Here is a 25,040-nt window from a genome sequence, read left to right on the forward strand (position 1 = left end):
TTTTTAAGTGATAGATGATGATTTTAATATTATTAGTGGAATGTGCTTTTATAATATATGCAAATAAAAAACCATTTACTCAAATTTATTACTGAAAATTACTCATTCATAAAATGTAAAATATATAATGTATAATGAAAAACATACACAATACATTTAGGCCAAATATCATTTTATTACATGTTACACTGATAACAAAATGGTACAATGTGTTAAACAAATCTATATAAAATTTACAGCAATGCTAATCTCTGATAAAAATTCCTTTGTCCATGTCATGGAAAAAACTGACCTGTCAACTTTCCTTTGTAGGAATAGTCACATTTTAGACAATATTTGACAGAATTTGTGTATTGCAAACTTAATATTCGTTTCTTTGTAAGTGATTTTAATTTGTGGAATATTTGTATAAATCCAGTTCAGCGATTCTAGATTTTCCAGGCTAGCCATGACTCACTTATCCTCCAAGACAATGCAGAAGTCCTCATGGTTGGTCATCCCTCTGACAGACAGCAATTCTCTGTGCATTCCCACACTGTAAAATAAACATTACGTTTATTATATTGAAATTATGCAGTTGTACATTTCAAATGTTTAAGGTTTACTAAAACACATTAAGGAAATATATTAATGAAATAAACCATTTCTTTTTATATCTGTGAACAGTAATTCTTCATAATGTTTGAGTAGATGTTGCTGACTGACACAAATACACAAGTAGTTTGACTTATAATGGACAGGGTGTTTAAATGTATACTAGTGTACAGACATTTATAAAAACAAACCATGTTTATACAAGGAATAGTGCATTCAACAGTGTAATGCTTGAGCTATATATTTTTTTGTAAGCATGCAAAAATATAAAATGCAGTTTTCGGAAGATCATAAATATCTGAAACAGTTTGAGACACTTACATTGCACTCCTGGATGAGCTCTTCATCTTATTCATACAGATAGACCAGCAACAGAGGACGACATCTCTCGTTTCATCCCTGATTTAATGTGAGGTCTGATGCAAAAAAGTGTAGAAATTAGTAATAATAATAATAATAATAATAATAATACACAAATAACATTATTAAAAATACCTGATGTATGGCACCCATTCTCTTTATCAAAATCTGCCTCAATAAACTGCTCCTCTTTAGTGGGAAAACACTGCGAAAGTTTTCTTCATTAAACTGAAAAATGAAGCAAACAAATATTAGTATTTATGTACAGTATTATATATAAACAGTTCATTACATTACATCAGCAATGCTGTAAAAGGAACCTTATGAAATAGAAAAGCACTAGCTGTACATAAACCCCATTGAATAGCTAGCTAACTTAGCTTAGCTTAGCTTAGATTTACCACTTAACAAGCTCACTGTTGTTCATCTGCTTAACTGTTGCCTGATCATTGCTGTTAAATATTACAATGCAAATAATTTGTTCAACTTCATTATATAATTCAGAATGAACATTGAAGCAAATCAATTTCAAATAGGAATGGGTGGTTAAAACTACCCGTGTATCCCTATATACATCATATGGCAAAAACTAAGCTCCTGAACAAGCTTGAACAGCATGTGTCTTTCCTGAAAGAGCTTAGGTTATTTAAGACAATAAAATGATAAACTGTTAATGCTTACCTCTTAACATGCTCGCTGTTGATCTGCTCCTTCAAAATGTCGTCTGATCACTGCCGTTGTTGAGATTCAAATGCAAACATCTCAATCAAATCCACATAATTGAGTGAATTTTCTTAAAATAAACGTGAAGCCATCTTTCCTCAATTTTATTAGCTTAACTGGTTTCTCAAATTAAGCTTAGTAATTGCACTAGTTTGCTTAAAAAAATAAGTAAAATTTAAATCTTAGTTATATTAGCGAAATCTTCTTAATATTTTATAATAAATCCAGAATATCAATTTTTTAAAGAAAATATGCTCATTATTTTTAATGACCTCATTAATTTTTTTAATGAAAATTACAAGCCTCAAGATTCATTTTTTACAGTGTAACTGTACTCAAATGGCCTCCACAGTGACCAGAACTCAATACAATAGAGCACTTTTGGGATGTGGTGGAACGGGAGTTTCACATCATAGATGTGTAGCCGACAAAGCTGCAGCAACTGCATGATGCTATCATGTCAATATGGACCAAAATCTCTGAGAAATCTTTCCAGTACCTTATTGAATCTATTCCACGAAGGAGTAAGGCAGTTCTGAAGGTAAAAGGAAGTCCAACCGAGAACTAGTAAGGTGTCCCTAATAAAGTGGCCAGTGGAAGTAGATAAGCCGACATTCATTTAAAACAGTAAAAAAGAACATCAAAGGAAAACAATCAACATACAATAGAATATTAATTTACACAAGTTTACATAAATGATATATGTAGTTCTCAAACCTTTTGAATCGTCTTCATTTTAAGATAAAATGTTTTTATATCCCACTGTTGTCAGCTTCTCCTCTTTGCCTGGGTGACTGAAAAAAATAAGGCTGTTATTCTCAACCTTTATCATAAAAACATCTTTCAAACATAATTGTGTCTTACCATCATACACTGTAGTTATGGTGTGCTCAGTTGAATCTTGATTTCTGAATGCTGATTTGCATGAACAAAAGATTATTATTTACATTAAATAGCATATTTAAGCTCATTTGTCTTACTAAAACACATAATGTATATCAAAGGAAACAAGCTAACAGCAATGGATCAAAGAAGTTGGGCTTGAAGAATCATGTTTAGCATTCATTTATTTTTTGTTAGAAATTTGTTAGAACAGCAAAAATCCAACAATGACGAAACAATGCTTAGTTCATCAACATTGTTCAAACTGTATTTAAAAATGAAGTTCAATTAAATATGTATAAAGCAATTTGAAGAATAGACATGTTTTTATACTTATAGACAGTTGAAGTCAGAATTATTAGCCAGAATTATTACCCCTTTGATTTTTTTCTTTTTTAAATATTTCCAAAGTGACGTTTAACAGAGCAAGGAAATTTTCACAGTATGTCTGATAATATTTTTTCTTCTGGAAAAAGTCTTATTTGTTTTATTTCGGCTGGAATAAAAGCAGTTTTTAGTTTTTAAAAGCCATTTTAAGGTCAAAATTATTAGCCCCTTTAAGCTGTATTTTTTTCGATAGCCTACAGAACAAACCATCGTTATACAATGACTTACCTAATTACCTTAACCTGCCTAGTTAAGCTAATTAACCTAATTAAGCCTTTAAATGCACTTTAAGCTTTATAAAAGTGTCTTGAAAAATATCTAGTCAAATATTATTTACTGTCATCATGGCAAAGATAAAATAAATCAGAGTTATTAATATCATATTTAGATATTTCTCTTATCATGTTTAGAAATGTGTTGAGAAAATCTTCTCTCCGTTAAACAGAAATTAGGGAAAAAAATAAACAGCGGGGCTAATAATTCAGGGGGCAGATAATTATGACTTCAATTGTATGTTGTATAAATATACAAGCTGGCAAACTTTTTTACCCCCCCAAAAAAACAACAACTTGTATTACTGTACATACCGTAGTCTGACCAGGACCGCAAACAGTTACGCAAATCTGAATATCATTTGACAAACAAACAAAAAAGAATCTTGGTTAATAGACTGGTTCATAGTATTATAAGTGTTATAATATATGAGCAGTCGTGCTCACCAATGTGATAAAACACAATAAAAACCACTGCAAAAAGACAAGCTCCAGCCAAAAAGAATAACCAGGAGTTCAGATCAAAGCTCAACATTTTTGTGTCTGCCAGAAATAAAAATGACATGTTAAACACATGTAAAATGATTAATTTGGCTTAACTAGTAATTTGCTATTAGGCATCAAAATAAAATTAATCACTAACTTTCCTGTGCAGGGATTAAATCTGCTGATTCTGTGATCTTCACTCTCCAGCATTCACTGTTCAGCTCACAAAAGTACACGCCGACGTCTGAAGACTCCAGATCATGGATGAGGATGGAGAAGTTTCCTTCCTCAACTAAAAGCGGAAAAGCAGTCACTCGTCCTTCTCTAGAATTATCAAAGTGGATTCTGCCATCAGTAATGATCTTTACAAGAGTGTCTCCATTGTTTAGGTGTCTCCATATCACAGTGTCATTAAAACTTGTGTTAAAGTGACAAGGGAGAAAGACTTGAGATTTCAGAGAGGCATTGATGCTGACATCTGTACATCTTTCACTCCAGCGGCTCAGAGCTAAACACAAGAGCATCAAATTGTTACTGATTGTTTCATTTCTCGATAATATAATGCGAATTATAAGCTAATAGATTGAGAATGAAGACTGATTTCTTTCTATAACTTACCATTTGAAGAGGCCAGAGCACTGAAAAATATCCATAACTGTAAAAAGCATGCCATATTGTCAAGCGAGATGTCAGTGTCAACTAAATAAGACTGAAGTTAATGTGCTACTTCCCGTAATAGCACACAGACCCACACACATGCATTGCTCTTCATAAGTGTGATTACACAGCTCAACTTGGTTTACCTAAAAAAAAGATTTGGTTATTTATTATTGCTTAAACCTTTTTATAAATAGTTATTATATCTAAAAAAAACATTGATAATAACTGATTACTGACTGTACAGTTTTATTTGACTCATATAGGCATTAAGGCTGTGTATTTCCATACCGGAATATGATGTTTGTGTAAATGTCTGCTTGACTGAAAACATATTTTTTACTCAAACTGTGGTTCACCATTTACAAACCATTATTTTGATCGAACATGTATTACTTTTTTATCCCAATCACAAAAAATAACATTTTAAAATGTTTTAAACACTAATAATCACAATTTACGCGTTCTCTAATGTCACTTTTTGACATTTTTCTTTGAATGTGAAATACTTTTTAATACGCAATTCATGTTTTTTATTGTTATGATTGTCCAAAACAAATAAACGTGAGACACAAATGGTTTTCAACTTCCAAGTCAATATAAGGGACAGCCTGAGTGCAGTTAAAACTGCCTTTCTCAAGCGATTAGTTTTTCTTTTCATTTCAGGACCACACAAAACATGTCACAGCCCTGAAAACAGCTAACCACAGAGTTTCCTCTAAGTTGATTTGACACTGACTTCCCTGTCTGTTGTACCAGAAACATTTAAACTGTGCGTGCACAGAATAAATAACTTAAAAATGTGTTGATTTTTTTTTTTAATAATTCCTTCTCTTCTAATGAAATTGCAGTTTTAATTGTTGAGTATATAGAGTAGGCCTCTGTTTAAAGGTGGGGTGCAGTGCGCTGCCTACGTATTTCTCAGTTTTACTCAAGCTTTCCATTGCAAACTGTGGTAATAGTACAAGAGTGGTGAACTCTTTCGCCCCCTAAGATCAAATGTTGAGTTCACACAAAAATAAATATTCTGTTATTAGTTACTCACCATCATTTGCTTTCAATTCCATGAGACATTTGTTTCTCTTCCGAACATGAATTTCAATATTTTAGATGAAATCTCAGAGATCTCTTATCCTCCATAGACAGCAATGGTTCTGAGATGTTCAAAGAACCAAAATCATCGTCAACCATTCATTCAAAACTCAAAGAATACCTTTATGCACCCAAAAAAGGTAAGACCACTTTTTTATCTTTGTCTTCTGCATCAAGTCAGTTTACTATGGGCAATACAACGCTGTTGACTCGAATGGCAAAGACATCGTACTGCACATAGTAATGGTGAAGTTATTTTTACCTACTTTTTTTGGTGCACAAAAGTGTATTTGAAGCTTCATATGATTACAGCTAATGTTACATTTTTGACAGTGTTTTTGACAGGATTTTGAATCAAAATGTTAATTTTTGGGTGAATTAACCTTTTAAACACAACCCTTTAAAACCCATTAGCAAATCAATTCTGCATTCTGTTTGTTATTGAAAAGCATCCATCCTTAATTAAGCTCTGAATAGTGCTGTTCAGTTAATAAAATTAATGACAAAAGTTAATAAAAGGTAGTTTGATAAACTAACAATTTATGGCTGTTTGAGAAGCCATTAATGTCATGCCATTTTATACAAAATCATTCAAAATGGTAAACATTTCACTGTCTTCTTTGAAAATATTTCGTCTTGATACACATAAAAAAGGATAGTCTGCCCCCTAAATATGAAAATGTATTCCCTTTATGGGATTCTTTCATCTGTTAAACACAATAAAAGATGTTCTCCAAAGAGCTAAACATCAATAATCAATAGTTAATAGCACAAACAGTAATATTAACCCAGCAGTTGTATTTTTCTGTTCTCTGCAGGTGTCGATTTTAGTTTGCCTATATATAATATGTGCCATTGGGAGTGAAAAAGTCTTCATACCATTTCCCACATATAGACCACATATACCATTTCCTTCCATGTTAGTCAATATTAGTCTTGTATGAGTCATAAACTGACTTATTACAGCTTTAGTCGCTGATTTATCAGGGATCACCACAGTGGACTGAACAGCTAATTACTCTGGCATATGTTTTAATGTGGTGGATGTCCTTCCTATTGCAACCCAGCAATGAGAGCAAATTAACTCATGACCTCACAGTGTTTGGAAACACCCATTCAGTCTCTCATTCACAAGCATACTCATACAGTATGGCTAATTTAGATAAATCAATTTACCTATACCACATGTGTTTGGTTTGTGGGGGAAACCGACCCAAACAGAGAGAACATGCAAACTCCACACAGCAATGCCACCTGGCCTATAGTTGATTCTCGAACCAGTGACTTTCTTGCTGTGAGGCGACAGTGCTAGTCTTCGTAGCTTAGAAATATTAGGGCATTGGTTTAGTTTCATGCCTAAAAACAATTTAAAGAGGTGGTCTAATGCAATTTTATGGTCTAATGTGTGAGGATAAACAACATATGCCAAGTTGTAATACTCAAAGTTTAATGCAAAGGAAGAAACTGTTATTTAAAGAGTTAGCATTACAAAGCCTACAGCAAACGGATGGTTGAAGAACTACAATCAAAGACATTCGGGTTAGTGACATCACAAACCATTCAGTTGACACACCCATTCTCCAGGAGGAACACATGACAAAAGGAGCGTGGCCACATGATGCTTCTTCAGAAAAGAGTTACCAGAGTTACCAGGCGCAGGTACCAGAGGGTGCCTAATCCTTTGAAGAAGGTCCTTCCTCAGGGGAATTTACCAACGAGGGGTCATCACGAAGACTGTGAGTTCAGAAACTCAGGTCCAGTTGGGCCTCAGAGGGGCAACAAGCAAGGCCTGCTCCTTGTCCTCCCAGCCAGAGCATCTGTGCCGAGGGCAGCCTCGGTCAGGGAATAAAACAACTGACAATTGGAGGTCTAGCAAGAAACAAACAAGACAACCTGGACTTCTCCGAAGTATGCCCATATCAGCTAGACCGCGCCGTGGTGGAGTCTCCATTCTCCCGGAAACATGAGCCGTCATGACAGCACATGGGCTGCATGGTTAAGCTCGCCTGCGATATGAAAAGTGCGTTTCAATTTTGCTACGTGTGACACCAGAGGAGCAGATGGTGAGCGATCTGAAATCTGGTTGATATGGTTGATATATGCTACCGCAGCCAACGCTGTCCATCCTGTCCAGCAAATGTTTCCATTCCAGCAATGGTCAGAACCGCCGGAGAGCAAGAAACACTGCAATCAGCTCCAGGCAGATGATATGCCAATGCAACTGGGGTCCAGTCCACAAACCGGCAGCTCCATGTTAGTTACACACAGCCTCCCAGCTCAAACTGGAAGCGACAGCATAACTAGACACTTGTTCTATGGGCACCCCGGCCCATAAAAGGCAAGGCCCGCTAAGGGACTGAAGGTGTGTCGACACAGCGAGTGATGGTCACCCCATGCATCATACACCATCTTAGGACCAATTCATGAAGACATCGCTGAAGTGGTCTCATATGAACAATCTAAGTGGTGTGACCAGGATATGCCACAGGAGCCTCTGAAAAACCACTTTTTAGGTCAGTAGGACCACTTTTTTTCGTGCCGAACTAGCCTGGTACACTCTTTGGTAAGGCGTCAAGGAGATCGAGTCCAGCTCCATCCCAAGATAAGAGAGCTCTGCATGTGGTAGAGCTTACTCTTTCCCCAGTTGACCCGAAGCCCCAACCACACTCCTACGTCACAACTGATACGAAGACTGTGCTAAAATAAGCCAATCACGGAAACAACCAACAGTACAGATGCCCGTGAGAGACCCCACGGAGACAGGGACACTCTGAAGGGAAGGATTATACTGCCATGTCTGTCCCCCAACCAAACACACCAAAGAAATGGTTTGTGGAGATGGAGAACAGAGACATGGAAGTGAACGCCCTTCCGGTCTATAGCTGTAACAAATCCCAAGAACGGAGGCATCGGGGGATGCATTTTTAACAGTATCCTGTGCAGATAACGGTTCAAAATGCCCAATGGAATGGGTTATTATGGCGTAGCGGATCATAGAGCCACAGGAAGGATGCTCTCACCAAAGAGGAGCCAGTGGAAGGGCCTGGCGGGGGAGCATTATTCCAAGCCATCGGAAGATGACCTGCCCCGTTACACTCGGCTGTTCTTTCAGCACAAAGGACTCCTGGGTAAAGTCCTTAACAGTGTCGTTGAATGGGCCTGCCTGGGATATGGGCACACCAAGAAATCAAGCTTTGATAGCGTGGCGCATATCTACCAGAGTAAGTCAAGGGTGCCGTTCCTGGACCACACTGTGACAATCTTCTTCCCCAGGGCACCATGTGGAGCTTGTGCATCAAGCCTGGGGAGGAACTGTTCTGGTGTAGCTCGGCCAGCACTCATACACCCAGCCGCCCTGCCATCATAAGAGATGAAGAAGGAAGTTTACAAGGATCAGGTGGAGAAAAATCGGCCTTCATACCTGGATGAGCTCACTGAGTACCCCACAGGAAGAAGGGGAGGGGGACTGGGAGGATTTCAACTCTCATATTAGCCCCCAAGATGACTCCTCCCTACCCACCGCTGAAGAAACTTGTGAAGCACAGCCATTATGCCCGATTCCACATCCATGACCACACTTTGCACCCCGGAGGGTGGTAGTAGGCCCGGTCTGTCATCTGAACATGACAGCTCGCCTCCTATGCTCTGATGTGTGTCTGATCTTCGATGTCATCGTGTGGAAGCATGGCCATCCCAGAGGATGAACCGGCACAATCGCCGAAGCTTGGATAGGGCATGTGTGGAAGAGTGGGGGGGATCCACGGGCCCAGAGGTGATGGATAAACCACCATTGTAATATTCAGAATTGCCTCTCACAGTGAGGGGATTTTACATTTGGGTGAACTATTCCCAAGGCTCCTATTACAGAACTGATACAGTTTTTAAAAATAAAGATGTTTTAAAATGTAGTATGATAATCTACTAATTCTAAGTTCAGCTTTACACAATAGAAAATATGCAGTGTCTGCAGTTTGTGGAGGGGGAGGGTTTGACAGTCAGCAGTAAATGTGTGCTGTTCTGCTTTCTGAAGACCACAACAGGCTGCTTTGTGTCTCGATGTGCCGATGTGTTTTCTTTAAAGAAAGCAGATATTGATTAATTTACACAAACATGTACAGAGAACTGCTGTTTGTGATGGGTATGTATTGATTTACAGTGTTGAATATACTGTATATTCATGTTTATAATATTGTTTGACAACATGTTGTGCTCGGGCAAAAGATTTAAAAAGAAAATTGAATCAAAATAAACTAAATAATCTCATTGCTTCATTCTGAATTGTGTTTCCACTCATTTATTGGTGTTTTGCAGTAATGTGCAATGCAGCTGGGTTTAACATTCAAATATATCCAGTAAAACATTTCACAAATGAGGATCCACTCCTTGGCCAAATCATCATTCAGTCAAAAGATGGGTTGGTATTTGTAGATATATTTTATTTTATTTTATTTTAGATGTGTTCTGGTTCAGTAACATGTTACTGCTTTGTTTTGTTCTAGAGTTTTTGTTCCTTCCCCGATATATGGAAGACTTTTCAAGTGCGCTCTAGATAATGAATGCACCAAAGTAAGCATTAACGGTAAGTTTATCTTAGTCTTTTTTTATAGACAACAGATAATTTGCAGTAAACTTTGTTAATATAATGTTATTACTTATTTACAGAATTAAAGAGATGTTTCATATAAAGTTGTTTCACACTCAATTGGTTCTAAACAGTTTTGAATTCTTCTGCTGAACATAAATAAAGACATACTAAAGAATGTTGAAAAAACTGCTGTGGATGTTTATGGTTGTTTTGTCAAACATACTTCAGTATCTCTTCCTTTGTGTTCAACAGAAAAAAGAAACTCAACCAGAGGAGAATGAGTAAATAATGACAGAATAAAAAATAGGGATGAACTAACCCTTTAAGCAGAATTGTAATAATGTATTACATGAATATTTCTTTTAAAGATGAGAACCCAAAAGGCGTGAGAAAAGTAGCGTCAGTGGCTAGTCTGATATCAGAGGAGGAACATGTTGTGGTATGTACAAACACTAGGAGGTCTTATATAATCGGACAACAATTCCATTATACTCAATGTGATTATACTACTAGGTTTAGCAACTAATTGAGAAGTAAACATCTGAATAAATGCATAATCAATATAGGTTTGCTAAATTTTGTGTCAGTTGCACAGTATTTTCAGAAAAAAACAACTGTGATTTACTCTTTACACACGTGACAGACTAAAATCAGTTTTCGTTCACAGTACAGGAAACAGTCATTGTGAAAGCTGGAAAATTACTTAGATGTGAAATATATATATATATATATATATATATATATATATATATATATATATATATATATATATATATATATATATATATATATATATATATAGATGTGAAATATAAATAAAAATTGTTATTTCAGGGGAATTGTATTAGTTTTATTTGTTGAGACGTTGGGAAATAGTTCAGGATGATGTCACTATCATGAGAAAGTAATCAAGGCTTTGAGTCTTGGTATTATTTGAAACAATAGTGAGGACACTTAATTAAAAACCTGCCTTTTAAGAGTTCGCCCATGAATAACAGACAAAACTTGAGGCATATTTGGTGTGCTGTCCGGGGAGAGGGCTCTGAGCTTGGAGGCACACCCTAGTTTGTGTTATTCTCCTCGTCAGGAGAGAGAGAGAGAGAGAGAGAGAGAGAGAGAGAGAAAGTGAGAGTGGTCTGAATGCAGTGTCAAGTCTGGCATAAGAATGCCTGCATTTAGGTGGAGCAACGGGGTGCAGGTGGGATGCTAATGATCGAGAGATAATGGGATACGTCATACATGACTATTTATAAGGATTTGGTCTTATACTGATTTGATAATGATATGATGAACTTGTCGATGATCTTCACATCATTTAATCATTAATTTTCTTTTCGGCTTAGTCCCTTTATTAATCTGGAGTCGCCACAGTGGAATGAACTGGCAACTTTACCAGCATATGTTTTACGCACCGGTTCCCCATCCAGCTGAAACCCATCACTGGGAAACATCCATACACTCTCATTCACACACACACACTATGGACAATTTTAGCCTAATTCACCTATACCACATGTCTTTGGACTTGTGGGGAAAACCGGAGCACCCGGAGGAAACCTACACGAACATGGGGAGAACATTCAAACTCCACACAGACATGCCAACTGACCCAGCCGAGGCTCGAACCAGTGACCTTCTTGCTGTAAGGTGACAGCGCTACCCACTGCACCACCTCGTCGCCCTGATCTTCGCGTGCTTCTCTCACAAATTAGTTTATAAATGTTCACTTAAAATAAAGCAATGATCATTTATTGAAATTTTCCAATAGTATCTGGGTGTAGACTTGCATATGCCAATTGCACATGCCACACAGTCTCAGACATGCAATGTTAGACACAATGCACTCAATGGAGCTAGTGATTGGGTAGAGTCACTGTGAGAGGTATGGAGGCAGCATAAGGTGTGCATATTAAATCATTGCATGCAGCTCAGCCCACAGCTGCACCAGACCCCTCTTCAAATTTCAGTTAGAGTCACTGGGTTGCTGCGAGATAAAAAAAAAAAAAAAAAATCTTCATTAACCTTTGTTCAGTATTTATTTTAGCTGAATATGAATGTGAATGACGAGTGAAATAACTGTAATTGAGTTTTTGTTTTGTTTTCCTCTTTCAAGATGTGTAATCAAGTTAGAACAAAGAAGTCAGGAACTGAGTATTTGAATGGAAATTGCTCACTTGTGAGTCCTTCTGGAAAAGTCAAGCTATATCCTGCTGAATTAGGTATGTTTGGTTCATTTATTATGGGGTTTCACATTTAACCAGATAAAATCCTATACCTGAAATTCCTAAATCTCTTTCCAAGGCATCATAGACAACAACAACAACAACAACAACAACAACAACAACAACAACAACAAATACCGAGGTGGAATGATCAATCAAGGTGAGACTGTCTTAAGTAAAATGTAGATAATGTTAAATTTATTTATAATGCATGATAATTAGCATTAATAATTTATGGAGAGAAAAAACATAAAATGTGCCAGAATAAGCCAGGATGGCCAATTTACATCTTTTTTAGATCCTGGGACAGAGATTGCTTTCGTTCTGGATGGCTCTGGCAGCATTCAATATGATGACTTTTAGAAAGCAAAAGACTTCATCTACAATGTCATGTCCAATGTTTGGAAAACATGTTTCGATGCAAGTATAAACAAAACATTCATGGCACAAAATACAATTAAATTGATACTAATTTTACATGAACCCCTCTTCTCTCTGCAGTGTAATTTTGCGGTAGTGCAATATGGTAGTTCAATCAGGACTGAGCTCTCGCTTCTAAACAATGAGGATCGTGCCGGATCCCTGCAAAAGGTCAAACAAATAAAGCAAATTTACAATCTTACAAAGACGGCCTCTGCCATCAATCACGTCCTGTGAGTCTATAAACTATTTTTACAGCGTTTGGAGATGAGTTAATGTTGTGATTTCACATTGTTGTGGTTAATTACAGCACAGATATCTTCATCCCTGAGAATGGATCAAAAAATAACTCTGCAAAAATAATAATTGTCTTGTCTGATGGAAAGATTCTGGGAGACAATATGACTCTTGATGAAGTTTTGAACAAGCCCCAAATGCAAAATGTCACTCGCTATTCCATAGGGGTAAGTGCCCCATTTACTGCAAAGTTTCGATAATTTTAGATAATCCAGACTGCTCTCATTGGAAAACATAACTGTTTTATGAAATATGAATATCAAAATGTAGGATTTTTAAAAGGAGTCCTGACCCAAACTTCACACCTATATCAAATTGTCATTGGGGATGAGCAGTTTGTACTAAAATGTAATGAGATCTTATGAACTAAAATTATAGCCACTGCATCAAAATTACGAATTTTTGTGAGATTGTATTGGAAAATCCCAATTTTACGTCATATGTTGGAGCAACAACTGCAAAAAAAGTCATCTGATATCATAGATAACTCTAGGTTCATTCTCAAACACTCATAAGCTATTTTGTAGTTAATTGCAACTGTAAAACTTCCATACACTTGCAACAACCTCATGTTACCTTTAGGTTGGCGATGGCATCCTGAAAAGCCCTAATGCAATCAAAGAGATGATGCAAATAGCAGATCCTGGAAAGTATTATGTTTCCAGTTATGGGGCATTAAACGATATTGTGTCCTCACTGGAAAGAGGGATAATTGGAACTGAAGGTATTAAATGTACACATTACACTGAATAATAACCTCTGTGTCACAGAAAAAGAATACATTGTGGCTCTTTGTCATGGTGAACTACATATCCCATTACGCCCTGCAGTCACACACCGGTTTTAATTCACCTATACTTCAGCTTTACAAAACTTGCCTTGCCGTGTTTGACCCTTTCTTTGTTTAATGTTTATGCTTGTTTTTCCACCAGCCTCAAACCCTATGCATGTTACTAAATTTACTCATTTAGATTATCTGCATAATACTGTTTGTCTTGTATTGAACCTTGCCTGCCTGATAATGTATAATTTTTGAAGAGGAAAGAACACAAAATGTGTCAGAATCAGCCAGGATGGCTAATTTGCATTTCTGTCATATATATATATATATATATATATATATATATATATATATATATATATATATATATATATATATATATATATATATATATATATATATATTTGAGCAGTATCACACTTGTAGCGGTGTGATGTGGCTGTATATCGGCACTGGCAGGAGGTGTGCGTTGGCACAAGGCTGCAGGCCGAGTGCCTTAGTGTCCCACCATTGATGATATACAGCTACATCGCACTGCTACGAGTGTGATATGGCATTTATACAACAGTTTGACGATGTAATCATGTGTATAAAAAAGAAAATCAAACATGAGAGTCTAAAAATTCTTTTGTATGAGGAACTACTTTCTTACACCATTCATTCACTTCTGCAGCTGACGTCAAAACAGCCGAAGCTATTACTAATTCATCAAACGCCCCTTTAAAGCTAATATTTGAATGATTCTCTAGCATAATGTCTTAAGGGATGACAAAACAGGTGATTTTGCTCACATTTTAAGATTATAAGGCTGAACGGCATGAAATGTCATCAGTCTACAGAGATTTCATAGTATTTCTCTGTTAAAACCAGAATATCACAATAATTAACCCCGAAAAAGCCAAAGCAAAGCAAACACTACCAGATTACTGATGTGTTTGCGGTAAGGAATACATGAGGGTATTTCTTCTTTCTTTTTTTTACTGAGCTTAACGATAACAGGAGACTCATTATAAACAAACAGTTGGCCAACCAAAAAGTAACTCAGATTTATACAAAGAGTGGCCAATGCAAAATACATACAGATTCCTGATATGCAAGTCCCATCTCACACTCAATACACTACAATTACTCAGGTACAAATACTGCACTACAACATACAAAAGAGAAAGATCGAGATAGAATGTCACTTACCTTTTTAATAATGATTTGATCAGCTGTAGTTAAAAAATATGCAGTTTCTCTCTTCTAAGGGCTTATTATGTGGTCTCTATCACCATCTAGTGGATGAACAATGTCAACCGTCTTTGCTCCACTCAATGACAGGCTAATGGACTGCCAACGCAGTGTCTCTCAGAAATTATACATTTAAAAAATAGGCACTATCATTAGAAATAAACTGAATAATTACAATCTAAACAACTACATTCTCAACTAAAAAAAGTAAAATCAAAAGTAAATCATGTTGTCCAACAGCAGCAATATTTGTCAAACTATAGAGTGTCCTCTGTTAGTTGCTGTATGTGGGCAAAGTAATACACAAGGGTGAAGGGTGAAGAGGCTGGATGAGTGCTGTTATTTGCAGAATATTGCACTGCTATCAGCCAATCAGATTCAAGAACCAGACAGAACTGTTGTATAAATATCTATATATTATTATTTTCAGTAATAAAGTTTCAGAACATCTTTCTTAGATCCTGGGACAGAGATTGCTTTCGTTCTGGATGGCTCTGGCAGCATTCAATATGATGACTTTCAGAAAGCAAAAGACTTCATCTACAATGTCATGTCCAATGTTTGGAAAACATGTTTCGATGCAAGTATAAACAAAACATTCATGGCACAAAATACAATTAAATTGATACTAATTTTACATGAACCCCTCTTCTCTCTGCAGTGTAATTTTGCGGTAGTGCAATATGGTATTTCGATCAGAACTGAGCTCTCGCTTCTAAACAATGAGGATCGTGCCGGATCCCTGCAAAAGGTCAAACAAATAAAGCAAATTTACAATCTTACAAAGACGGCCTCTGCCATCAATCACGTCCTGTGAGTCTATAAACTATTTTTACAGCGTCTGGAGATGAGTTAATGTTGTGATTTCACACTGTTGTGTTTGATTACAGCACAGATATCTTCATCCCTGAGAATGGATCAAAAAATAACTCTGCAAAAATAATAATCGTCTTGTCTGATGGAGAAATTCTGGGAGACAATATGACTCTTGATGAAGTTTTGAACAAGCCCCAAATGCAAGGCATCACTCGCTATTCCATAGGGGTAAGTGTCCTATTTACTGATAATTTAAGAGGAATTTTAGATAATCCTGCCTGAAAACATACTGAGAAAAACATAACTGTTTTATGTATTTAAATTATAGCCACTACATCAATAGTTACGGATTGCAGTGAGATTGTATTAAATAATCCCAATTTTAAATCATATGTTGGAGCAACAACTGCAAAAAATGTGTTCTGTTATTGTAGATAACTCTAGGTTCATTCTTTAACACTCATAAGCTATTTTGTAGTCAATAGCAATTGTAGTTAAAAATGTATCATAAGTTCCATACACTTGCAACATCCTCATGTTACCTTTAGGTTGGCGATGGCATCCTGAAAAAACCCAATGCAATCAAAGAGATGATGCAAATAGCAGATCCTGGAAAGTATTATAGTGTTTCCAGTTATGGCGCATTAAATGATGTTGTGTCCTCACTGGAAAGAGGGATAATTGGAACTGAAGGTATGAAATTTACACATTACACTGAATAATAACCTCTGTGTCACCGAAAAAGAAGAACACGTTTTGTGGCTCTTTGTCATGGGGACCAAGTAGAGTTCTCTTCAGATACACTAGAGGGCTCTCTACACATCACATCTGCACCTGAACAGAACTACATATCCCATCATGCCCTGCAGTCACACACCGGCTTCAATTCAGCTATTGTTACACATCTGTGTGCTTTACAAAACGTGCCTTGCCAAGTTTGACCCTTTCTTTATCTTATGTTTATGCTTGTTTTGCCACCTGCCTCCACCCCTTACTATGTTTACTCATTTGGATTATCTGCATATTACTGTTTGGTCTTGTATTGAACCTTGCCTGCCTGACACTTGATTAAAACTGCATTTGGATCCTACCCTTGTTGTCACCATCCCTTCTCTACAGGAGACTCAGCCACAACAAAGGTCCCGCAGATCAACTAGTGCATCTAAGCCAAGGGTCATACACCCTCGAGGACCATATGTGTAAGTTTTTGGACATTGCCAACTACTCAAACCACCCAGAATGCATTCTTATTGTATCTTTACATAGCTTTCACCGCTGCCAGAGCCACAGCTGCAAGAATCTTCAATGTCGCTGCCTGAGCTCCAAGAGGGCTTGACACTCCAACAAGAGCCTGCTGACCCACCAGGGTTGCCTGAACCACTGGTGCCTACTGACCCAGAGCCTCCTAACCCTAAGCTTCCTAACCCAGAGAAATCAGATTCAGCTCTGCTCTATGCTCCAGGCTGTCCGCAAATCAGAGACAAGCTTGTGAATGTTTAGAATTTTTTTCCTTCAAATACAGCATAACAGTAACAAAAACTGATATAATTCATATTTTAACATTTTTAGAAAGTTGTGAATAGATTTTATTAACCAAGTTATATAAACATTTTGAATGTAAGAAAACATGGCAGTTTTAAAATAGCAACATTATGTTTCTACATCATTTGTTGTGTAATACAAACATTTAAATTGTGGCTCTAATAAAAGTGGCTTTCATTACTGCTCTATTTGTGTATTACCTAAATAGTGAAGAAAAAAACATTTCTATGCAATTATTCCATATTGCAAAATGCTTTCTAGAGATCATTTCCAGTTGACTTATGGACATTATGGCTTCTCTAAAGGAATGAGGTTATTTACAAGCTGAATGTAGGCAGAACAATTTCATAAGACATTTTAATGACAGTTTCTTTCATCAATGATCTTTCATCCAATGATATGTAAATTGTAAGATGCTAGCATTTACTGTATTTTTTTATTCTTTAGCAAAACTGACAGAATTTAAAAGCTGATTTTTTTATATACGAGCAAAGCACAAAGCTTGTGATTCATTGTTTATTGTGTTTAATGAAATTCTTTACTCAGAGAAAACACATCACAGATAAACATTATTTAAGAACCCGTATCTATAAGTAAAGAGTGAACACTCGATCAAGCTCTCACACACATCTTCATGTTTTTAAGTACACTGTAAAAAAACGTAAAATAACGGCCATTAAATTGCAGAAACTTACCTTAAAATAACAGACGTTAAATGACAGAAACTTACCATTAATATAAATTTAAGGAGATTTCTGTAATTTAATGACCGTGGTATAACTGTAAATTTCTGTAATTTAACGACCATTATTCTACGATAAATTTCTGTAATTTAACAACCATTATTTTGCGGTAAATTTCTGTAATTTAGCTTCTGTTATTCTGCGGAAAATTTCTATAAGTTAACGTCCATTATTCTACGGTAAATTTCTGTAATATAATGTCTGTCATTCCACAGTACATTTCTGTAGTTTAACGTTCGTTATTCTACAGTAAATTTCTGTAATTTAACATCTGTTATTCTACAGTAATTTATTGTAATTTAATGACCGTGATATAACGGTAAATTTCTGTAATTTGACACCCGTTATATAACGGTAAATTTCTGTATTTAATGTCCGTTATTCTCTGGTAAATTTCAATAATTTAATGCCTTTTATTCTACGGTAAATTTCTGTAAGTTAACGTCCATTATTCTACGGTAAATTTCTGTAATTTAATGTCCGTTATTCTACAGTAAATTTCTGTAGTTTAATGTTCAATATTCCACAGTAAATTTTTGTAATTTAACATCTGTTATTCTAGGGTAAATTTCTGTAATTTAATGACCATTATTTTGCGGTAAATTTCTGTAATTTAACATCTGTTATTCTATGGTAAATTTCTGTAAGTTAACATCCATTATTCTATGGTAAATTTCTGTAATTTAATGTCCGTTATTCTACAGTAAATTCCTGTAGCCTAATGTTCATTATTCTACAGTAAATTTCTGTAATTTAACGTTTGTTATTCTACGGTAAATTTCTGTAATTTAACGACCGCTATTCTCTGGTAAATTTTGATAATTTAACGTCCATTATTCTATGGTAAATTTCTGTAATTTAATGTCTGTTATTCTACAGTACATTTCTGTAGTTTAACGTTTGTTATTCTACAGTAAATTTCTGTAATTTAACATCTGTTATTCTACAGTAATTTATTGTAATTTAATGACCGTGATATAACGGTAAATTTCTGTAATTTAACGACCGTTATATAACAGTAAATTTCTGTAATTTAATGCCGGTTATTTTACAGTACATTTCTGTAGTTTAACGTCAGTTGATCTACAGTAAATTTCTGTAATTTAACGTCTGTTATTCTAGGGTAAATTTCTGTAATTTAACGTCTGTTATTCTACGGTAAATTTCTGTAATTTAACGACCGCTATTCTGTGGTAAATTTTGATAATTTAATGCCTGTAATTCTACAGTAAAATCCAGTAATTTAACGTCCGTTATTTTACTTTTTTTTTTTTTTGGCACCCCACCACATTTTTTTTACAGTCCTTAAAATCATGTGTCTGAAATTAAAGTACTTTTAAGAAGCTTGGGAACCCTTTACATTTTATTTTTACCTCAATTTAGAACATTATGAAACAAATTTCCAGCTCCAATGCTCAACATTTCACAGAGGACAGCTTTCACAAACTGAGAGAAGTGACACAATGGCTCGGTGACTATCACTGTTGTCTCACAGCAGGATCTGAAATCTGTTCCTGACAAGGACAGGATGCCTTTTTGTGTGGTGTCTGCATGTTCTTCCTGTGTCAGTGCGCGGGTTTACGCTGGTGTCCTCCCATAGCAAATAAAAGGCACACTGTAAAACCCAAAAAGTTAAGGTAACTCAAACCATTTGAGGAAACCGATTGCAACAAATCATTTAAATCATTTAAAAATTAATCCTAATGAGTACTGTCAACTTGAATAAATGAAGCAATTTGGCCAAAGTAAAATTCAATAAATGAAGAGAACTCGGTATCACTTTATTTTGATGGTCCCCCTTTAGACAGTCTGCTGACCATAAGTTTCTTTTCAAGTTCTTATCTGTTTACTCTCATCTGGGTAGTATCTGTAGATTGTCTTAGGGACTCATTACAATGTCTACAGCATGTAAACATTTATTAAACTTTCGGTAAGATAAGAGTTACCAATTTAAGTTCTAGACCTTCAACAATGTTTCAGTAGATATGCAAGAAATCTTCAAAAGATATTTGTCATTCAGCCTGCTTAAATCAAATTACATTCCAAATAACTTTTCCATCAGCTCATATCTCATACTGTTTGGGGAAACCGATTGTAAAAAACCATTTGAGATAAAAATCTAATCTCTATGAGTACTGTGAACTTACTCCATTTAAGTTGAAGTAATGAGGTATTTAATTAACTCATTACCTTTAATACTGAGTTCAAAACACTTTTCAAATGAGTAGACTTACCTTTCAGCCAATTTTGAGTTAACTACACTCATTTGATTTGATAAAGTTGATTGTTGGGTTTTACAGTACAGGTTTTCTTAACTGAATATGCAGATTTGTCACTTCCCCGACTTGTTTGTAAGACACACCTGTTCAAAAGAAAGATATTTGTCTTTCTGTGTATGGATTAACTGTGATTGCCATTTCAGCATATATTCATGGTGATAACAGTTAAAATCCCAGATAGCATACGAATGTGGGCCACTTTAGGCATATGTGACATATAAAACATATGTGGGCCACATTTGGCAAATATTTGGTACAGTAAACTTTGGCTAATGCAGCCATTAGCCTATACTGGCCCAGAGAAGATATGGCAAATGTGGCCCAGTTATCCTAAAACAAATGTGGGCCACTTTTGGCAAATATTTGACACAGTTAGCTCTGGCTAATGTGGCTGTGAGCCTAAAGTGACCCAGAGAAGATATGGCAAATGCGGCCCAGTTATCTTAAAACATTTGTGGACCACATAGACTAAAGTCACCATCTTGGAGAAAAGTGTTTGCTTTAGTTGGGCTCATAGCCCTGAACCTCTTAATATAAACTTTCTTTTGGGCAGCTGTAACTTTTAAGAACTTTGCTTGAAAAGTTTATTCACTACAACAAAACAAAACAAAAAAGTAACAAAAAAGTAACAAAAACATTTTTTTTTAATTAAATGAGGCACAAGCTGTGATGAAATAATAGAAATCACTATTGTTAACCAATGTTTAATCCATTATTAGAAGTAACGTAATAACATGCTTGAACATGCCACAGAATTATGAAACTTTATAAGCTAAAGAAATTCAATGGTTCAACGTCTGCTTACAGAGACATCAATAATCAGCATATGAACCTCAACAAGGGTGACAATTAACAAAATGAACAAAACTCACAAACATCACAAACAGGAGACTAAAAGTGACAAAATCAACAACGTCAACATAAACGACAGAATCAACAGCAAATAATGAAAACTGTAACATCAATAAGCTATATGTTGTATTCATACTGCAATGCATCCTGGGATTTTTGTACTTTGCCACACCCAGCAAGTGTAAGGTGTAGGCCAGATCTGGGTCAGAATAAAAGCAAGGGTCACTTCTGGTTCATTTGGTTGAATTCTGGCTGCCATGTGGTATGGCTATGGCTTAATTGTGGCCCATATCTGGAAAACAGGAGCCAGTGGGCAAGATTTAAGTGTCTGGTGTGACACAAAATAGCTAGAAAATAGTTAAATAAAAAAGGTAACCCAAGTGTAATACAAATTTTGGCATGATAGTGCTTGAAACCCCACTGTGGTGGGAGGTGTGACATTTCTGGATAACAAGCACTAACCAATCAGCAAATCACAACATATTCAGAAGCAAACCAATCAGAATCCACTGAGGCAGGGTCTTTATAGAATGAGGAAATAAGTCAGCTGCTTTGATGCTAGTTGAAAATCAGTGTACAATAAGGGCAAATATGTGAAAAACAATGCTTGTTTTACAGTGAAGCATCAACACATGTTTATGTGCATCCCATCAACACATGTTTATGTGCATCCCATAAACACAATCACGGCTTCAAAAACGAATTAGAAGGCTCCTTTAATTAAGTCTAAATGGGAAATAAACCTTTCCCCAATCAACAGTGCTGAAAAGGGTGGATGCACCAATGGACACCTTAAATTTGTAATAATGTGAGTAACAGCAAGTCACTGGCAGTCTGCAATCAGCAAACACAATGAAAAGTCCCAGCTGTGGTCAGCCTGTTTTTAGCACTCTTATAATGCCATTACTAGTTATAATCAAGTATTGAGCTAAGTCATTTAAAAAAAACTTTGAGGTCAGTTTAAAAACCGAGGGCTGATGGTGAATTAGTTGCAGGTTTTTATACACACAACATCCTGAGGCAAAGTCAGACGTTGTCTCTGATGTTGCGGTAAATAACCTTTGCAAAACTACTGAGTACTTGATAGCAGACAAGATTATTAATAGGCATCTCACTTCTCTAAGGCAGCGGTCCACTAAGGCAAGGAAGACAAAAGTGTTCTTCAAAAAACATTGTACCCAGCAAACAATTTTGTGCTTAATAGACATCTAATAGACATCTAAACGTAGACAGTTTGGCTAAAACAAGGCAGTGAAAATCTAATAGACATCTAAGAATAGACCAAAACTAGACTAGTCGTCAAATAGAGAGATTAGACAGACTTTATATGTGTAGGCATTCATTTCTGTTTATTTGATGACTAGTCTAGTTTTGGCCTTAGACGTCTATTAGATTTTCACTGACAGCCCAAATTTAGCCTTGTTTTAGCCAAGAGGACTATGTTTGTAGACGTCTATTAGACATCTGTTTTACATCTTTTAATAACAAAAAATGCTTATAAAGAACTGTGCACTGAGCATAAAATGCTTTGTTATGTTGGAAGAATAATAGATGAACACCCATTTACTGTCACCCTTCAACCTGTGGTACTGTTTGAAGTTAAACTTGTAAACCATGATATTTTAGGCCAAGCATGAAACAATTATGACAAACTATATATCATTTGAAAGCTTGAACTTAAATTTTCATATCTGGTCACTGATTTTTGATAGATATTACTGAACAACAGTTATTTATTCATTCATTTTCCGTTGGCTTAGTTTATTCAATTCACCTACTGTATGTTGCATGTCTTTGGACCGTGGGGGAAAACGGAGCACCTGGAGGAAACCCACGCAAACACAGAGAGAACATGCAAACTCCACACAAAAATGCCAACTGGCCGAGCCGGGACTCAAATCAGTGACCTTCTTGCTGTAAAGAGACACTGCTAACCACTGAGCCACCACCATACCACCCTAACAGTTATTTACCCATGTGTATAAAAAAGGCAGATGTTTTTTTAGAGGCAATACAATCAAACTTCTCGTACTGCTTTAAAACTTGATATATACATTACAAATAATGTCAAAAATATGAAAAAGTATATTTTGTATTTTTCAAAACACAGAAGTTGGGGGTGCTCTTTTATGGTCACCTATTGAAACTCTAGGTCATCCGGTGGTGAAGTGTGGTAAAAAAATAAATCTTCTTTTATGTTCAAGAGAAAAAGAAACTCAAACCGATTTAAAACGAGTGAAGGGAGAGAAAATGATGACAGAATTGTAACTTTTGTGTGAACTATTTCCCAAGGCTCCTATTTCTGAATCAATACAGTTTTTAAAAATAAAGATGTTTTCAAATTTTAGCATAATAATCGAATCATTTTGAATTCAGCTTCCCACGAGAGAAGCATCTGAAGTGTGTGGAAGGGGAGGGTTTAACAGTCAGCAGTGCATGTGTGCTGTTCTACTTTCTCAAGACCACATCGAGCTGCTTTGTGTCTCGATGTGCCGATGTGTTTTTTTGAAAGCGGATATTGATCAATCTCACACAATGTACAGAAAACTGCTATTTATGATGGGTATGTATTCATTTACAGTGTTGAATATATATATTCATGTTTGTGATAGATTGTTTTACAACATTTTGTGCTTGTTTTAAACTAATAGGTAAATGATCTATTTTGGTGTTTTGCAGTAATGTGCAATGCAGCTGGGTTTAACATTCAAATGTCTTCAGTGAAACATTTCACAAATAAGGATCCACTCTTTGGCCAAACCATCATTCAGTCAAAAGATGGGTTGGTAATTTGTATATATATATATATTTTTTTTTATTTTATTTTATTTTATTTTATTTTATTTTAGATGTGTTCTGGTTCAGTTACATATTACTGTTTTGTTCTGTTCTAGAATTTTTGTTCCTTCCCCGATATATGGAAGACTTTTCAAGTGCACTCTAGACAATGAATGCACTGATGTAAACATTAACGGTAAGTTCATCTAAGCCTTTTTATAATATATAATATGTAGTAAACTTTGTAAATATAATAATAATGTTATCACTGATTTATGGAATTTAATAAATGGTTCACTTAAAAAAATCACAATTCCCTCATCATTTACTCACACTCTTAACTGTTAAGAATTTCTTCTGTTGAACTCAAGAAGATATACATTAGTGAAGAATGTTGTAAAAAAGCTACTCTTCAATGGTTGTTGTGTCAAACATACTTCAGTATCTCTTCCTTTGAGCTCAACTGAAAAAAACTCAAACAGGTTTGGAATGAGTGAATAACATGACAGATGACAGAATTAAAGTTTTGGGTGAACTAACCCTTTAGACAGTAACTGTAATAATGTATTACATGAATATCTCTGTTAAAGATGAGAACCCAAAAGGCATGAGAAAGGTAGCATCAGTGGCTAGCCTGACATCAGAGGAAGAATATGTTGTGGTATGTACAAACACTTGGATGTCTTATATAATTGGACGACAACTTAAACTATGAGATTTTACTTGCAAAAGGTTTAGCTACTGAAATATACCAAATGAGAAGTAAACTGTGCATAATCAGATAGAGTTCGCAAGGCTTTGTGTCTGTCGCACAGCATTTTTTTCAGTAGAACCACAAAGTGTGGTTTCCTCTTCATATCCGTGACAGACTGAAATGTATCAGTTCCCGTTCGCAGTACTTGGAACAGTCGTTCTGAAAGCTGGAAAATTAGCTTATGAAAAGTAGACTATGATGACAAATTGTTATTTCAGGGGAATTGTATTAGTTTTATTTGTTGAGACGTTGAGAAATTGTTCAGGATGATGTGACTATCATGAG

At 35.7% G+C, this 25,040-nt stretch overlaps 2 protein-coding genes and 1 long non-coding RNA gene across 4 annotated transcripts in view; 2 read left to right on the plus strand and 1 right to left on the minus strand.

Annotated features, from left to right (window-relative positions):
* Nucleotides 1-276: 276 nt before the first annotated feature.
* LOC130242247 (uncharacterized) lies at nucleotides 277-1,916 on the minus strand. The gene is made up of 4 exons (XR_008838949.1): nucleotides 1,636-1,916; nucleotides 1,090-1,182; nucleotides 916-1,010; nucleotides 277-535 (listed from the first exon to the last, which is right to left on the minus strand). It is a non-coding gene; the product is annotated as an uncharacterized LOC130242247 (long non-coding RNA).
* A 7,573-nt stretch (nucleotides 1,917-9,489) lies between these two features.
* The window catches only part of itgae.2 (integrin, alpha E, tandem duplicate 2), a 38,774-nt gene continuing 23,223 nt past the window's right edge, over nucleotides 9,490-25,040 (plus strand). The window contains exons 1-5 of one of the 2 annotated variants that reach the window (XM_056473467.1): nucleotides 9,490-9,591; nucleotides 9,765-9,867; nucleotides 9,953-10,032; nucleotides 10,407-10,477; nucleotides 12,152-12,257. In XM_056473467.1, coding sequence (XP_056329442.1) covers nucleotides 9,564-9,591; nucleotides 9,765-9,867; nucleotides 9,953-10,032; nucleotides 10,407-10,477; nucleotides 12,152-12,257 — 388 coding nt within the window. In that variant the 5' untranslated portion in view covers nucleotides 9,490-9,563. Of the gene's footprint in view, nucleotides 9,592-9,764; nucleotides 9,868-9,952; nucleotides 10,033-10,406; nucleotides 10,478-12,151; nucleotides 12,258-23,698; nucleotides 23,787-23,902; nucleotides 24,006-24,117; nucleotides 24,198-24,591; nucleotides 24,663-25,040 lie in introns of those variants that run through there. The other variant, XM_056473466.1, reaches the window with a different exon arrangement.
* itgae.1 (integrin, alpha E, tandem duplicate 1) lies at nucleotides 12,570-17,500 on the plus strand. The gene is made up of 10 exons (XM_056473468.1): nucleotides 12,570-12,680; nucleotides 12,762-12,913; nucleotides 12,991-13,144; nucleotides 13,560-13,701; nucleotides 15,450-15,571; nucleotides 15,653-15,804; nucleotides 15,882-16,035; nucleotides 16,356-16,500; nucleotides 16,927-17,006; nucleotides 17,074-17,500. The coding sequence occupies exons 1-9, from the start codon at nucleotides 12,651-12,653 to the stop codon at nucleotides 16,962-16,964; spliced, it is 1,089 nt and encodes a 362-aa protein (XP_056329443.1). The 5' UTR covers nucleotides 12,570-12,650; the 3' UTR covers nucleotides 16,965-17,006; nucleotides 17,074-17,500.

Source organism: Danio aesculapii, chromosome 15 (genome assembly GCF_903798145.1).
Source record: "Danio aesculapii chromosome 15, fDanAes4.1, whole genome shotgun sequence".
NCBI classification, from domain to species: Eukaryota; Metazoa; Chordata; class Actinopteri; order Cypriniformes; family Danionidae; genus Danio; species Danio aesculapii.

Bases quoted from the DNA above. Each gene is read 5' to 3' on its own strand.
- itgae.1 (XM_056473468.1), top strand. From the start codon at position 12,651: ATGTCCAATGTTTGGAAAACATGTTTCGAT. The intron at 13,145-13,559 runs GTAAGTGCCCCA...TGTTACCTTTAG, and splicing joins TCACTCGCTATTCCATAGGG to GTTGGCGATGGCATCCTGAA. The intron at 13,702-15,449 runs GTATTAAATGTA...CATCTTTCTTAG, and splicing joins AGGGATAATTGGAACTGAAG to ATCCTGGGACAGAGATTGCT.